Source organism: Microchirus variegatus, assembly GCF_963457635.1.
Source record: "Microchirus variegatus genome assembly, chromosome: 4".
NCBI classification, from domain to species: domain Eukaryota; kingdom Metazoa; phylum Chordata; class Actinopteri; order Pleuronectiformes; family Soleidae; genus Microchirus; species Microchirus variegatus.
The window spans coordinates 10,213,324-10,231,099 of NC_139805.1; the positions used below are offsets into that span (position 1 = coordinate 10,213,324).

The 17,776-nt window shown below is 38.3% G+C and overlaps 1 protein-coding gene across 1 annotated transcript; it reads right to left on the reverse strand.

Annotated features, from left to right (window-relative positions):
* Positions 1-4,803: 4,803 nt before the first annotated feature.
* Positions 4,804-13,465, reverse strand: r3hdm4 (R3H domain containing 4). Its single transcript, XM_083887995.1, has 8 exons — positions 13,287-13,465; positions 11,304-11,461; positions 10,985-11,106; positions 10,772-10,889; positions 10,610-10,695; positions 9,760-9,845; positions 8,202-8,257; positions 4,804-7,807 (listed from the first exon to the last, which is right to left on the reverse strand). Exons 1-8 carry the CDS (start codon positions 13,325-13,327, stop codon positions 7,704-7,706), a joined length of 771 nt encoding a protein of 256 aa, XP_083744121.1. The 5' UTR covers positions 13,328-13,465; the 3' UTR covers positions 4,804-7,703.
* Positions 13,466-17,776: the final 4,311 nt, after the last annotated feature.

The following is a 17,776-nucleotide window of genomic DNA, read 5'->3' on the forward strand; positions in this document are numbered from 1 at the left end:
TTTAAAACCACCCCAGCTTGTCCTTTTGGCCAAACTATCTTCAGTTGTCCAGTTGTGGACTGTCACATGCACTGTCTCTGCACGTCATTCAATCACACTGTGAAGGTTTAATGTGTCGTTGAAGTGAGCCTTTCAACCACATTGGATTCAAACTGTGCAGGAAGTGCCAAAACTCAAGAGAGAGTACTGGCATGTCCTGAACATTTGTAAAATTACTTCAATCAGCAGTTCTTACTCAACATCCGTAAAACAGAAAGTGCATCCATGTAGTGCTGTTCCAGTGTATTATTATTTGAAGCAATTAATCCAACCATAATATTTATTTTAAATATAATATTTGATTGATTTAACAAATTATTCGATCCATCTGACAACTACCTAGTTATTCTCCCATTATACAATTATAGTCCAATTACCACAATCCTATCATGTGTGACATCAAAATATTATATATATATATGATTGATATATCTGTGTATGTCTTGTAAGGTAAATTTTAACCATGTCCCCATGTGTCAGCAAATATGAGTAGTTGGTTTATCCCACAACTTGGTCAATAACCCAAACATGAACTGAGATAGTTGATAGTAAGTGAAGTAGCTAGCTTAAATTGTGACACTAACATAGCGACGGCTGAAAGTCAATACGGACGGTAGCCTTTAGCTTAATTAACTACTACGAAAAATATTGTGGAATTCAGTAAAACCGACAAAAACAAGACGGGAAAAATGTATCACTGGCTCTTCTGTCAAAAGAAATAGTTCCATTAATGTCGCTCAGTCTGAATTACATTGTTGGGTGACATACAGCAGCCGTGTCCATCCGCCCCCTGACTTAGCATTATCCAATTGATCTGGCGGCGTGATAACGTATCGATAAAAAAGAAAAAAAGAAAAGACCCACAAACTGTGCCATGGAGGTGACGGTTAAAACACACGCAGCATAAAACACAGAAGAAACACCGAGATTCGGAGTCAGCGAAAACATGAACACACACACATGACGTTAATGCAGGCATTATTATAAACTTACCACATTAGCTTCCGCTGGCTTTTTACGCTCTTTGGAACCGGAAGAAACATTCCTGACTGTTGTCCCCCCCTGTCTCTCTCTGACTCCTCTCTCCCCTCGGACTACACACGAGACAAAATAGCATCAAAACGGGCACGAGGGGAGGCGATTGGTGTGTTTATCGGCGAGAAATAATGTGGTTTCACGTGACAGCATGATATCCACGCACTCGGCGTTTGCGTGTGATTGTGTTTTCACAGTTTGAGAGAGGGAGCATCGTTCAGACAGACAGAGAGGAGGAGGAGGAGGAGGGCGGGAGGCGTGGAGACACTCCGGCCTGCTCACTCATATCATTGGTTGACAAACAGCAATCAGATGCAAATTCCTGACCTCTGAATCAGCAGGGGCCAGCCCTCCGTACAGCCACACCGCCCCCCCGAGCACAGAGCAGGGGGGTGTCGGTAAATGCGAGGGCGTGAGTGAGCAGAGCCGGACCAAGCGTTTATGGGGCCCTGAGCCGAATTTGATCTGGTCCTCCTTAAAGTCCCAGTGACCTCAAAAACCTACTATGACTGCTTTAACCCTCTAAAGACCATCATGATATTCAGGGTGCCTGGATTTATGGGTTCCTCTCTGCCCCCTTCACTTTCGATATCTGGCAGTTATTCCACCATTTCGGAACTACGGAACTGACAAGCTGACGTCACAAAAGTGTGATGTGTTGGTGAATCTTGTCTGTGATCAGACAGTGGCTCGGTGGAAATCCTGAGGGCTACAGCCATGACAAGTATATGGAGTTACAATGAATAAAACAACATATGAAAGTATGCATGCTAATTCCTGTCAGGACAGTAACAGAAGGGTTAATTGTGAATATTTTTGCTTGGAAAATCATCTACACGCCTGTATACAACCTACTATTATCAAAAGTTGCGCCATTTTCTTGTATTCCTGTTGTATTATACATTGTGTTTCCGCTTTTTTGCGTTTCCATTAGGAATAGTACCAGGTAGTACCAAAATAACCAAACATTAAATTTTTCAGTACCCTTCTCTCGGTGTACCAGAGTAATGTTATGGTACAGTACGGGTGGAGCTAGCCTCCACTCACGAAAACCGCCACTCCCTTGCGACAAACACTTTCTTCGCGCGCAGCCTTTTCTCATATTGTTTGACGTCTTGTTGAGACAAACCGAGCATGAAAAAGCGAGCTGCTGGATGTCCTCCATTGTTGTCCGTTGTGTCGCGTTAGATGTCATTGTTTGCTGTCGTTGCACCGGTACGACGTCACGCTAGGTATCTCGCTAACGCTACCATGGAGCACAGCGCATACTCTTCCGACCAAGCTCAGGTAGTATTCTCAGTCGAAAGGCGAGGCTTAACTGTACCAAACTAAACTGTACCATGATGGAAACACAGCTTTAGATGTTGCTATATGCGCTAGAATCATCTCTGAGATGTTTATGTGTCTTGTGTCGTGCTCAGGGCTATGTGTTCAGCCTATATGATGTTTTGGTCTATTATGCGGTTTACTTTCTCCACATTAGAGGCGATACCTGCTGTGTCCTGCTGCGAGAGGTAACTTCAGTGCGTCGCCATTTTGTTTTCGCATATTTTCCACGTCCACAGAGGTCCACTAGGTTCCTGTGTGACGTAAATGTTGCCCACGTCTCTTGTTTTGGACAAAAAAGAAAATAGAAAAATCCTGTGTTTACAGATGCATGCTCCAGGTTATGTGAGGAAGTCCAGCAGTATCCACACATCGCTCAATAAAGAATACAAGGACATACAGCTCCTGGCAAGAAACCACCTCCACAGGATTGAAACAGGAGATCAAGTTTGCATGTATAGAAAACACCGACACTGACTGACGTGAAGCCTTATTTTAGTATGAATGAAAATACGAATGTGGCCGCAGCTCCTCTCGTACTTTATATAAGGGTCTTGCTTTACAGAGGTAAAGGCCGCCATCTTAGAAAATATGACGACGTCCACGTCACAAGAAAATTTGAAAATAAATTTGTGCGACAATTTCTGAAGTTTAAAAGAGACACATGACTTGAAATCAGCCTTTACCACAACCGCTTTCACACACTTCAGTCAGTGTTTGATCACTAAATAACACACTGTATAAAAGCAGAAGGGATTAAACTAGCACTATTTGCTTTGTGGCTGCAGGAAACCAGAGGCTGCTTTGTTAACTTATGAGTTGAGCTGGTTTTTGGAAGTATTTAAAAGCCTGCAGCAAATAACGTGGCAAATTGACATTTTGTGTGCTGTTAATTTTTAATTTCATGAATGTGAAAATGGAATAGATCCACCACCTCAGTAATAGTGAACAATAAACTGCTCCCTGAAACACAGTGTCATGTTTACATAGTGGGTAAATGTAACAAGTAAAGAAACATTATTTTTGCATTGTCAATGCCTCTTTTAAATATAGTTACTATACTGTGATTACACAGCCAACACCGGGCCAAAGACTGTAAATACTCTAAAAACACAATGTCCCCTTTTACAGCCCTTTATCAACGCTCATGTTTCACAACAATCACAACAAGACAACATTTGTAAACACATAAGGACCTTTTGTGACACATACCCAAATAAAGCTGTATTTGGACGTCACGTTGACCGTTTTTGTTTGAAATGCAAAGAGTATTCTGGAGTGTAAACAACATTTAACACAGTGCAAACAAAATACTGGTTGATTCACTTTTCACCTAGACCAGACCAGATGTAATAAAAAAAAGAGAGTGCTTTTAATTAAAAGAAAACAAATTACTTCCAAACTCTGCAAGAACGCGTCTCTTCTGTCATGACTCCTTACATGTCGACAGCCTCCAAAAGGCCACGTTATCTGTTCCCACGTTTGAGTTTGCCGTGAGTGGCTGCAGCTGTTTACGAAAATAAAGAGCTCAAAGATATTTAAAACAGAAAAATGATCCTCCCTCTGCCTCATCACACGTAACAAGATCCTGGAGAGAAGTGCGTCCCTGACACAGTGAGACATGAGACTTGATGAAACCGATAAATTCACACTTGATACTAAAATAATTGAAGATGATCGTGACCGTGTTTTCTCCTCGAGGTTTGCATAGGACGTATCAAAACACAAAGAAAAAACACACACACACACATATACAGTACATATGTATAATGTGATCTTATGTTTGCATATTTCAAGTACTCAAAGATCTCGCGCTACATTTTATACTTCATCATGAAACCAAATCCCTCTGAATATTGAAACCTTTTAACAAACTGTACAAATCAACACTTCACAGTATCACTCGGAACGTGCACGAGGACGTTAATGTGGGTCAAATTCAGAAAGAGAAGACAGAGATTCTGTGAAAACCTAACAAACTATCTTCACATATCTTCACACTGCGCATTCAATTAGACACTAAATTCAGCACCATGTACTGATGCAATGTACTTTGGTTTCTTTGCACTAGGACGCCATCTATGGGTAAGAGGCAACGCCAGTCCAGAAAGCTTTCTGACGAGAAATACAAGAACACAAATTTTAAATCACTTGTCTTTCCAAAAATGGAGCCTCTTATAAAGGGGTTCAACTATTTGTGTTGCTTGTAGTTTTATGTACTTTTCAATGTAATATTTTGTATAATGTTTATCATTTGTTTGTCTTTTAATTGTCAGTGACTAACTTTTCCTCGTCATTAATACATGATGGATTTTTCTTATATACTCAGAACCACCTCCCACTGAAAGAAACCACACAGTGAAATGAGAAACAAAGAAACAGAATGCTTTAATAGTTGCAGTGATACCTATAAATAAGCACATGTATCATTATATACACATGGATGTTATGGTTGAGTGTAAAAAGCTTTCAGACAATTTTAGGCATTCACAAACCACCAGTCAATTATGGCACCAGTCAATTATTTAAGTTCAGTATTTACAGTACAACTACTTCTATGGCGATTTAAAAAGTGATTCACATGAGTTCATCGTGATGAGAGTGTACAGTACAGAGAAAACATCACCAAGTGAAACCACCACATGACATTCAGAGTGAGAAATCGAAAGCCTGAGAAGTTGATTTCCCTCACAACAAGCACACAAACTTTGGTTTTTGACAAAATGCACCAACAGGTCAAGTTTTGTTACACTGCTGACAGCAGTACAAAAAGAAATTGGTAATAAGGTCTGTTTTTTTTTTTTTAATTCATCTGAATACATCTTTCCAAAATGTAGTCAAGTAAAAATTCATAAATATATATACACACAAAGAACGTGTTTTAAGGCAGGTTTTCTGGTGTTGTAAATAGGACACATACCTGAAAGTTAAAACTCGACAGGTTTTTGTTTTTTTTACCATCAAAACACATTAAATGTTGTTGTTTCTCTACCAGTGCAAACTATTTAATGCACATTTACACAATTAAATACCAGTTCATGTAAGAAAGAGGCTTGTCAGTTGTAGTTGTGTGTTAGTACAGCTCCTTATCTTGACAATGAATGTTAACTGTGGCTGAAATGTGTACCTCGCCTACACCAGTGCACATGTATCAGCCATGTTTTCATTGATTTTAGTGGGAAAAGAAGTCTTTAAAATATAGTGTCATTATGACAGTTATTGTGGTGTTTTTACCGTGTTCATTTATCAATATCAACAGTTTGGTTGGATAAAAATTGACCCTGCAACTTAGACGATGACATGAGTAGATGTACATGAGGTTTGATAGAGCAAAATAAAAGCGTACCCTGATGTAAACATCCTAAAAAGGTACATTTTCTCCTAATGCATAACATAGACAGGATTATAAAATACAGTCATTATGTCAATATTGAAGTGTATTAGAAGCGGTTATTTCACACTCCTGATGACAAATATTTCTTTACCTACATGAGTCATAAGTGACGAGTCTGTGCATTTAAAGAGATTATAAGTATTCATGCTTCATTACTTACTCAAGTCATACACCTACAGGCTGATCCTTTAGGCAGTAATGCAACAGATCACTTCCTGTCTCAACACATTAACACAGTCATATATTATTGGGTCTTCATGAGCCTCGCAGCCTGAACAGAGCTAATAAGTGGGTTCGGAGTCAAAGTTCCATTCATTTGCTTTTTGTTTTTAAATGTCATTTAGTGTGAGGAAGTTGTGCTTTACGGTAACAGTCTCCTAACTCCTGAGGATGTTAGTTAGGTCATAGTGAAGTCATTTCCATGTGGTGTTTAACTGTTTGTCATCAGTAATACACAGTATAGTAGTACCAACAATGTTACAGTACATCTGAGAGGAAGCACATCACCATCACTCTTTTTTGGCCCTGCATTGTTTTTTCGTTTGTGTGAACCCATATATTTGATCCTCGACTCCTGCAGGCCGTCTTTGGTCTGTAAAACTCCGATCAGATCAGCCATCGTTGCCTCTGAGAACTTTTAAATTCATAACAGATTTTATGACGCGTCTCTGAAGACTGTTTAAGAAGCAGTATACTCTTCTTTTCCTGCACAGCCATCATCGCATTTAGTCCTTTAGACTATGATGATTTGTCCATGTTTAGAACAATATCAGCGACTACTTCCTTACAGCTGCTCATTTCTCTTAATATAGTTTACCTTAAGTAATGACAGTTAACCTGTTGTCTAATACATCCCAGACCTAGATATGCATTGATGTTATGAGCTAATGAATGATATTCACTTCATGAAGAGAGACCAGAGTGATTTGGCTAATAAGAGTACGAGTAAGTAAGTGTAGACAGTGAGCAGAAGCTGATTTCATTTGAACCTTCATCCATTTTGAACCATGATTTAATCTAATTCTAATCTCAACCGTTGTGTCTTGATTATGCCGGTCTTGCATATGAATTTGTAATATTTTTCTGTTATAATAACATGACCACAGTGTCACTAATGTGATTATTGAGAATAATAATTTATCAGCATTATACTAGTATTTATGTTTTTCTTCTTCTTTCAGCTCCAGTAAATATTGATGGTCACAACAATGGATTTTTTTCTTTAAAACATAGTTGGCTTCGATTTAGAAATTATTTCATTCATCATTACTTCATTTATCCCTACTCAGGACCAGTATAGGTGTTTTCTTATGCACCCGCAGTGCCTGGATATAGATGTCTTGCCCAAGGACACATCAGCATGTAGATTAGAGGAGACAGGTGTTGAACACCCTGATCTTCCACGCTGAAAATATTACACTAATGCAACTTTTTTTTTAAATACCTGGGAAAAAGGGACAAGGTCACGCAGCTGTGACATTTCTTCTACAGCAGAAAATGTCTAATCTGTGCAGAATCTGGTGCAACTCAAGAGGTCATGTTATAAACTGTAATAAAAAAGGTTCACGTCTGTTGCAGGTTTAAACTTTCCTATATAAGCTTCTGGTGCATGTCTACTTCCTGCACTTTAAAATTAATATTTATCTCCGATTATTCACATAATAATCTAACATGCTAATATTTACCTTGTGATATTTAGGTTGTACTGTATATATACAAAGGAATCAATGGACTATTGAGTTGTTGGTTCATAAAATTAATAGAAAATGTACTCCAGAACCCAAAGACCAGTGTAGAGGAAGCTGTTGTCTCTCATCTGTGTTTGCAGAAGGTGGTGGACATTACACAGATACACAGACCTTCTCTCTATCTGTCAGAGCTCCCAGGGCCCTGCAGGAGCATCCTGGTCTCAGCTTATCTGCTCCAGGTAAGCGGACAACAGAAGTGTAGGAGGGAGAAACGCTTCTTGTTTGTTCACCACTTCGGTCTGACGTGACCCGTTGTAGTTGGTGCCTGAGGGACCGACAAAGAAACACTTTGATCATGCTCATGGGACTCAAACACAAATGGCTTTGTGGCTGAATACAGAAGACAATGTAAATAGAGGAGAGTTTTTTGTGTTTATGAGCAAGGTTTAGGTGTTTTTAAAGTGTTTTATTTATTTCCTCAAAACTAATCATATGCCTAGATTGTAAGTTGTGTTTTTTCCTTTATTTACTTGTTGTCAGTGTGGAAAATTAATGATACAGTTCAAAATACGTCATCACTCTTTAAACTGAAAAGAACAACAGTCAGTGTTGAACATTTTTGCACAGCTATACACACAAGAAAAAAACTAACTTTTAACTAACTAACTGGACTAATACTTGTCCAGTGTTCAGATACAATACTGTGTGTTTTCACTCACTTGCAGAGACGAGGTCCATGTACTGGCAGACGGCGTGAAGCAACAGTCTCTCAAAGCTGAATCACAAACAACAGAGAAATGACCTTGCACTCTTCTGCTTCAGCATCAAACTGACATTCTATTTGCATAATAGACACACACGCAAAGTTTCCTCTACACCAGAAAATATTCCCATTTAAGAAGCTGAAAAATGAGGGAGGGAACTCCGTTATGAAAAAACTCACATTGACAGGTTGTTTATCAAAATAGTTGACGATTAACATTAATACAACACAATTAATCGATGAATCTTCCCAGCCCCGTATTATACCCTGCATTCCTACTGAGTTAACGTTCAGCAAACTTATACTGTAATAGAGCTGAAACTAACGATTATTTTCATAATCGATTGATCTGTCGATTATTTTCTCAATTAATCGAGTATTTGTTTGGTCCATAAAATATCAGAAAATGTTGATTGGTGTTTCCCCAGCGTCAAAAATGATGATATTCTCAAATGTCTTTTCAGTTTTTTTGATTTCTTTGTCAAATGAAGCTAAGAAACCTGACAATATTTACATTTAAGGAGATGAAAAATCTGGGGGAAAAACACTTCTAAAACGGAGTAATCAAAATAGTTACGATTAATCGTTGAAGCAACTAACATTGTACCTTTTTCCCAGACCTTCTTTCCCAGAACTTTCAAAAATTCAGCACATTTGTAAAAAATACTATTAAATATCTACAAACTGGAGGCCTGTACATCAATTAAATGTTCAACATAATGGATTGATTAAAGCTATACTTTCTTGCATTTTTACACTTTACTTTTGTAATCTTAAATTGCTCCTAAAAAGCGTATGGCACTCTAAAACGTAAGATAAACCCACCAGGTTTTGAAACTCATCATTATTTAATTCTCATATCATTATGATTAAAGTATGACCAATTAAAATATTTGGGCCGAATAAAATAATTGGCCGAGCAACCTGTCTGTCTTCTGTTGTGGGCCTCGCCGATCGCCGTCACAGCTTGCGAGTCATGTGCATCTCTGACAGAGAAGTGTTGCCAACATGGCGACTTTGTCGCTAAATCTGCCGAGTTTTTGTGGTGTTTGGAGACTCTCACGTATCACTCTGCAGTTACTGTGCTCAACAAGCAGCGTGTGTTGCTGGGATCACCTCCCAAAGCACAGTAAACTCTGCAGTCCCAGCCTGCGGCACCAGAGCAGAGACAACATCATCACTCCAGCTGCAGGCTGCTAATGAATCGCGCATGCGCATGACCACCGCCATTCCGCCCTGGAGGGGGGGGACTTTGAGGGAGGTTTATGTTCAAATTATTACTAAGTGCTGTGAGACATGCAAGAAAGGTATATATAGCTTTAACCAAATAAATTATTTCTTTAAGATATTTGTAGCTTCCTTCATGCCGTAGCATCTGTAGTGACAGTAATTTATCTGATGTGCTGACAGAAACTCTGGCTTTTCATATTTAAGTGCTAACGGTCTGCAATAGGACACAACAGCATTTTATAACTGAAGTTCTTGCCAATGCTGAATATTTGAAGGATTTCTACCTGCTGGTGAGGTTGGTTGTATAAACAGATCGCGGCTGAGTGTTGAAGAAGCTCAGAAGATTTTCCTCAAGTACTTCCAGAATTCCCTGTGGGAAAGGGAAAGAAACAGAGATTATAGAGGTTCCATCAAAATAACTATCATATTAAAGACTGCAACTAATGGTTACTTTTATTATTGATAAATCTGATGATGAAGAAGAAAAAATCTGATTTATTGTGTCGGTAACAAAACTTAAATAATTTTTTATAGATTAGAAGGAAACCAGAAAGTGTTTATATATGAGAAGCTCAAACAAGAAAATTCAGAAATATTGTAATGTTTAATTTTTTTGATAAAATCTTTTTCCATTGGGTAGTCTTCCAGCAATAAAATGAAAAGGACATGTTACATTAAATTGATTTTTGGTTGTCTTCCATCAGAAATCTTAAGACATGGCAAACTGTATTTAATTATAATTACAATTTAAATAAAAAACAACTAAAACAATTGATTTATTTAAAAATTCATAACTAAAAAACACACAGAACAAAAAAAGCGAAAGACAGACACTTCCAAAAGAGAAACAGGGAGGGAGTAAAGGACAATGAGATGGTGAAGCTCATTGGTTTGTTGAGACAAGACTCAAAATATGACAAAAACGGCTAATCTTCACATCTTCACATTTTCACTCTGCTGTCATAAACACATGGAAAGAGTTTTGACAAGCGGTTGTATCAAAATTCATATAGCCTCTAAAGATACTGTACATTTCATACTGCTACTCCTAGTATTCCATTTGTATTTTGACCCAATTAAAATTATCAGCCAAAGTTTTTTTTCCAAAAACAATGAGAAGAAGACAGCTCTCACCATGGGGATTTGTTTCCGTCTCAAAGTGGCTCGCAGTCTGCGATCGATTCTCTGGAAGCAATCCTGAGCATTGAAGGCAGGATTTACTGTGAAGAGACGCATGAGCACATCAAGCAACGGACTTTAAACAACAACAGCATCCTACAACCACAACACACTCACCATTCCTCTGGTCTTTGAGGAGACGGTTAGTATTTTTCTTCTTGGCCACTTCCTGCTCCAGCAGAGACAACAGCCTCTCTTGCTCCTCTCCAGAGCAGTTCATAAAGTCATTCCATGGCTAGAAGAACCGAGTAATAAATGAAGCGAGCCAGAACTGGGTCTTACACTGGCTTCGTAATAAGAGTAGTAGTGGCCAAAAACACAATAACTTACCTCTATGTAGTTTCCATTGCTGCAGGCTTCAGTGAAAATGGACGGGATGGCCGGGTTACTGCAAACCTCCAGATCATCTTTGGAGCACTCATCTCTCTCAAGAAGATTAGCAAGAAAACGTGCTGGATTCCAGAGGAGAAAATAAGACAGGATGACAATGACAGATTTATGAATTCTCCAAATAAAACTCACTCTGCTCCTATAATACTTGAAGCAACAGAAAAGCCATTGTTATTTTCGATCATCTTCTCTTCTGACATAGTTCGGCCTGCATTGGTAACACCGTCCTCTAAACAGATCATGTCAAACAAGAACTTACTGTTCTCCTGTCGGCGAAGGCTCTTCTTGCCTTTGGCTCGGGGAGTGAGGTCAGAGTTGCGGATGGCTTGGTTGATATAAAACTGCTTCTTTTTGGTGGGAGACACTCGCTTGGCAGGAGAGCTGGGTAAGGAGACGCATTTACGCTCCTCTATCAGGCTGGGAAAACAGAACAAGGGGAATATGTTAAAACTGCTTCAAATATGTTTATGGGGTGAAAATTTCAGATTTCCTAAAACCATTTAGCTGCGTATTACATTACATTTTTCAAATGTACCATTTATTTAAGCAGGAAGTTCCTTAAAGTTTATGATGGGAGACTGGCTAAGACAATTCACCATTTACAATTCAGATAAACAATACATATAACATAAAACATGATGGAACATTACCAGGGGAGATGCAATCAAAACATGAACAACTATATTTGAATGTGAAGACGAGAATTTAAAGAGACATGAAAAGCAACAACTGGACCCTTGTATTTCAAGTTAGGGGTGGGAATCGGATGGTACCTCACGATAGAATACCAATAATATCACGACACAATGATTCTGTGATAATAAATATATTGCAAGACAATCACACAGCGATACGTCATGATGTCTGTCTGACATCTGTGAAAAGTTCAAAGTGCAGGATTTCTCTATTTATTCACAGAATAGAGACCACAGTGTATAAAGTTTAGGTATTGAACATGGATGGAGCATCTCTTAACCCGCTGTAAACTCCCTCTTTTTTGGCCAGGTAACTCCAAAATTACCCTCATTCATTATGATAAGCGCCACCAAGAGGAGACATGAAGTAGTGACGCCAGGTGACTTTAGAGTGTCCTAATTTATTCATTATTAAAATATTGATATTTGCCCTGGCGTATCGATTATCGCATTGGACAAAAAAGGACGACAATATATCACCAAATCCATGTTTTGACCCACCCCTAGTCAAAGTTGCCAGATATGTTTTGCATTTTGGAAAAACTGGCTAAGAACATAGCACAATCAAAGTTAGAACAATATAATTAAGCAATTTCATAATTGCATTGTTCAATGATTACTGGATTACATCACATGGTCATGCAGCTCAGAGAAGGTCCTCAATCTTAAATGTTGTTGGTGGTTTCTCTCACATAACAAGGTAATTTCGTCATGTAAAATAAAACTAAACGCATGACTCGATCCAGTGTCACGGGTAAGACAAAGCCATTTAATATGCTGTACTGTCTCTGCCTCTGCAGTATTTATAAATGGATCAGTGAGGAGAAGAGGAGCATCCTGCAGCAGCTTCAGATCTAGGTCAGTGGGTGTTGAGTGCGGAGTGAAGACTCACTTCTGCAACTCGCTCAGCTGAAATGCAATGTTTAGCCCACTGAGCCCTGCAGGTTGTGGGCAACACGATACCGACATTATTTATTTACGATAGAGCCTACAGCGAGGAAAATGCTCATATCTACACTGCTGATATAAACGTAGCAGCCAGATTGGGGCTATATTGGAGATTTGAGAGAGATTTAACGGCCTTGATGTTGGATATGTATGACAGTGTTGTCTTATGTGCTTATCTCTGTGGATGGTTTAAGCTACGAATGAATTGCCCTTTTGGGATCAATAAAATTGTTTGAATCTTGAATCACCTTTAAGTGCCAACATGGCATGAGTCAGGAACTTTAAAGGGAAACCACAGCAGCAGATACCATCACCCCGATTATTTGTAGAAGCACAGCGGTTTATATGTCAATAAACACACATACCACACAACAGCTCACATCTACCACTGACGCCTAAAAGCCAACATAGACGATTTCTAATCTCGACAGTCTGCCAAAAGCTAAACATGAACGTTAACCAGACTTAAGAGCACAGGTTTGACGAGCTGGAAGATTTTTTAGCTTCCCCCGACGTTAGCTTAATCTAATTATAGCTGATGAAACCCTGGCTAATGCTAACTAGCTTGCTAACTTAGCAGATGTATTACTGTCACTCACATATAATCCTGCTCTTCATTGTTATTTGTCAGAACGACCATCTTATTGGAGCACAATACACGAGAAAGGATCCGGTGTGAGGATATTTACGGGCAGTGTTACAAAAAAAATACAGTTTTTTTTTTTACAAAAACACAGTGAGCGAATTTAGCTCAGCTGCTAACTGGGCAGCGAGTCCTCCCACCTCCAACAAAGAGTGAAGTTAAAGAGAGAGGTCTCACTCTGACTGTATGTAGTGAGACCTGCTAGTAAAGCCTTTAAAGAGTGCCTATGAAATTCCATGTTGTCATTAGAATGGAATAGAATGGAATAGAATAGAATAGAAGACCAGATGACAACATGACAAGAGCATTTGGTACATATTAATAGCTCATATTATTTTTTAGGGCTTCAGTGATTATTAGATTATTAAGCTATTACTTAATTAATCGTTAACAATTTTGTAACCGATTAATTGCATTGAATTGATTTCTTTCCAATAATTTAATCTTTTTCTGATTTTTCAGTTTCTTATATGTGAATATATTCTGATTTCTTTGCTTCATACAACACAGAAATGATTAAAATTGAATAATTTTTGCTTTATGGACAAAACAATACATTTGAGAACATCATCATTTCCAGTTTTGAGAAACATTTTTCAACATTTTCTGACATTTTCTGGACCAAAGAAGTACTTGATTAATAGAGAGAGTGATCGATAATGAAAATAAACATTTTTTGCAGCCCTAATTATTTTGAATCGGTAATTCCAATAAATGTATTTGGTGACAAGAATTACTGCACTATATGAACAAGACACATCATTGTTAATGCAAAGAAACAAGCATTATTAGTAAAACTGAAGAACAATGACTATTTATAGGTGGCTGTAGTTTGTGTGCCCGTTACCATAACAGCCAGTTTAATAGAGCTGCCAGATCGTAATCTGATTGTCTTTTCACTGCTGCCGAGCCAGAGAAGGGCCAGAAAAGAAAAACTGTTCAGTCTGTGGTAGTATTTAACCCAGTTTTCTTTTATTTTGAAAGGTTTCTATAAGCGATGTTTGAAAAATATCAGAGAAGAGTCAATGAGGAGTTTTTATCCAGATTTTGTGATGGAGAAAGTAAAGAAATCGGTGAAACTAGAAAAACTGGAACCAGACACACGAGCGATCATCATGGGTGAGGTAAAGAAATCAATTCCCAGGATGAGACCTGTGAAGTCAAAGGACAAGATGAAAGTGAAGAAGACATCAAACAAAAGACTCCCAACAACAGACAAGGATATAATAACCACATGTGAGACATCAGGGAATGTAATGAAACTTTGTGTCAACTTAATGCCTGTTTTAGCTTCAGCCAAGGAACCTGAAGAAGATGATGAAGAAGAAGAAGACGAGGAGGACAGAGAAGAAGATACCAGCTCTTCAAGTGCAGAGGAACCAAACACCAGCAACACAAACGACTCACCTGTCACCAAATTAGTGCAACATCATTTTGCAGGATTAACTCTGCACACAGCCAACGGAACCAAACAACCACTGAACCCTTTGTTTGTCCTGCCTCCCATAACTCAACCTACAGCAGCTCCAGTGTGCGGCGGTGACCATCACAAGAGCCAGAAGTTCACAAAATCTCTACCTCGTATCAGTTCACCCGAGAAAACCACAACAACCATCTCAGAAGACGTTATAACTGAAGTCAGTGGAGGTGATGGAGCAGTGACAGAACACGTGACAGACACAGCTGGGCCCTGGATAGACAACCTCCTGTGCTCTAAATGTGTGAGTAACTACAGGAACTATCAAACTTATTCATTTGAAATGCACTATGCAGTGTTTTTACAGCCTTTTCTGAAAATCTATAGGTAAGAGTGAGTCTGAGAGGGTTTTGATCAGAGAGAAGCGTTATGTTTTCTTTTGAGGATGTGGGGGAAAACTGTGTAAAAACCAACATGTGATGTGTGTGATGTTCATCTTTAAAAGTATGCTTTCATGATAAAATATATTTGATAATTTGATTAATCGAGTACTTCTATGCTCTGCTAAAAATGTTCATCAGTATTTCTCAAATGACATTCAAGAATAATGATGTTCTTGAATGTCTTGTTTTGTCCATAAAGCAAAATGATTCAGTTTTAATGATTTTCTTTGCACTATGGAGCAAAGAAACCAGGAAATATTCACATTTAAGAAGCTGAAAAATCAGAAAACTGCTTTTAATTCTTGGAAAAAAAAACACTCCAATTAATCAATTATCAAAAATAGTTAGTAAACAAATGAGTATTTGATGAATAATTGATTAATCCAACAAACGTTGCAGCCCTAAAATCATTAGATATAATTTACACACTTGAGTTTAGTCACAAAACACAAAAAAACCCCAAAGAAAGTGAAAAAAAAAATAGTTTTGTGGTTCACGTGTTAATTATTCCCCCCCAAACATTAAGTCATGACCTCACTTTGTGTCTTTTGCCTTGTTGTCTGTGCAGAGATCTGCTGAGTATCGTCTTCCTGACATTTCTTTGTCCAGTCTGGACTCTCTGCTGCAAACTGTCACACAGAAACTTCGTAGGAAGAGGAGAAGTGGTGAAGCAGCATGGGGACAAGTCCACTCTCATCACCTCCTCATCACTCAACCACATTTAGAGACGAGACGAGAGACGAGACCCGGGCGGCAGCTCGACCAGCCCAACATGTGTGGTTTAAGGCTTTGAGTATAAAATCTGTCTGTCCGTCTAAAGGGTTTCCAAAATAAAGTGTAGCCCGTCTTTTTTTTGTTGTCTTTTGTTTACAGTGGAAGATCAACACAAACATCAGTGGGTGGACACCGTGTAAACAAACACAAGAGCCTCCCTGCACTTTTCTCTCCAACTAAACCCACACTCATCCTCAGTATGACAAAGAAAAACCTCCCCACTTACACCGTCAAGCAGTGACACGTCAGTGAACACGGACATCGTCACTGTTGGTTGTATGCGTGCGTGTGTTGGATGGTCTGACTTGTCTGCGCACAGATCAACAAAACAACACTGGCATTTTCTAAAGTAAAAAGACGATTAACAGGCGTGAAGCTGTTAAGATTTTCTGATTGTTTCAGGTTCGGTCTGGTTTCTTTGCCAGATATCAAAGAAATCATTCAAAACTGAATCATTTTGGTTTGTGGACATTCGAAGACATCATCATCTTTTCCACGTTTGACAAACACTGATCCGCATTTTTTGTTTTAAATTGATCGCGAAACTAATCGACAGATTATTCCATGATGAAAATAATCCTTAGTTGCAGCTGTAATTGTAATACCAGGCTGTTGTGGCTGTGTATGGTTCTTCCACGTGCTACTGAGGCCCATGTTTGTTGTATAAATGAATATATTGTTAAATTGCCAATATGTTTCGTTTCTTCGGACTTCAATCATCCAATCCAATACACAACACCAAACAAGAGTCAATAGCAGAATAAGCAGTTTGGCATCAACAGAGAAGATTTGGCACACAAATGCATTTTCCTCACAAATGGGGCTCCATTTATAAGGGAAAAAAACAGGCTTTCCAAGATTTATTGCCAAGAAGTATTGTACAAGTATTGCAGTCTGTAAAACGAATAGTTTGAATAGTTGTAACCATGTCCTGTCAGGGTGACAACTATTCCTGGTTGAATAAATAACTGAAATAAAACCTCACAATATTTTAAAAGTTGATACATATTTATTTTCCTTCAAGACAAACCATTCACAACACACACATATATACCTGTTTTTTTCTATACTCAAACAGTCTGTATATACTGTACAATAAATACTGGAGTAGATTTACTAATATTCAAGTAGAATTCTTCAAGCTCAGGAGCTTAAAGGTACATTCAGAGAATTAGCAAACACATTTACAGCAAACAGCGGTTTAATAAATCCAGCTTGTTGTTCAGGTTTTGCATAATTCCAGCTTTTAAAATATGTTTATTTTAATGCTAGCAGTTTATATTTGGGAATGAAAATCAACTGCTGTTAATGTTTTTGTTTCATGCGATGATATAAATATGTAACTGTGCATTACAGTGCAGTAACATCTTGGTTTGAACATGCTGTCGGCTGTGTCATTTCTCTGAGAAGAAAAGGTTACTAACAAAAACTGACTTAAGTTTATAATAATAATAAAAAACTGTTAAACAAGGGCAATGTTACGTGTTTATAGCTCAAACTGAATGGTGTCATTGTCATTTTTCACATAATTTGGAGCACCTGGTAAAACGTAGGTGATGCTGTTGGACCTGGACTTGATCCTTTACAAACACTGAGTGATAATTAAATGAGGTTTATGGACCTTCATTTGGAGAGTGACACAAAATAAAAAGCATTTCTCGATTGCCAAAACACTTCTGGGTTATTAACTGTTTATACAAGAATAAACTTGCAAGGAGACACATTTTCTGAGTGTTTGCAGCATTTTCTTATTTAAAGTGCTTTCTGTAAAATAAAGATGACACTGACATGTCTAATGACTGAGCCCTGAGG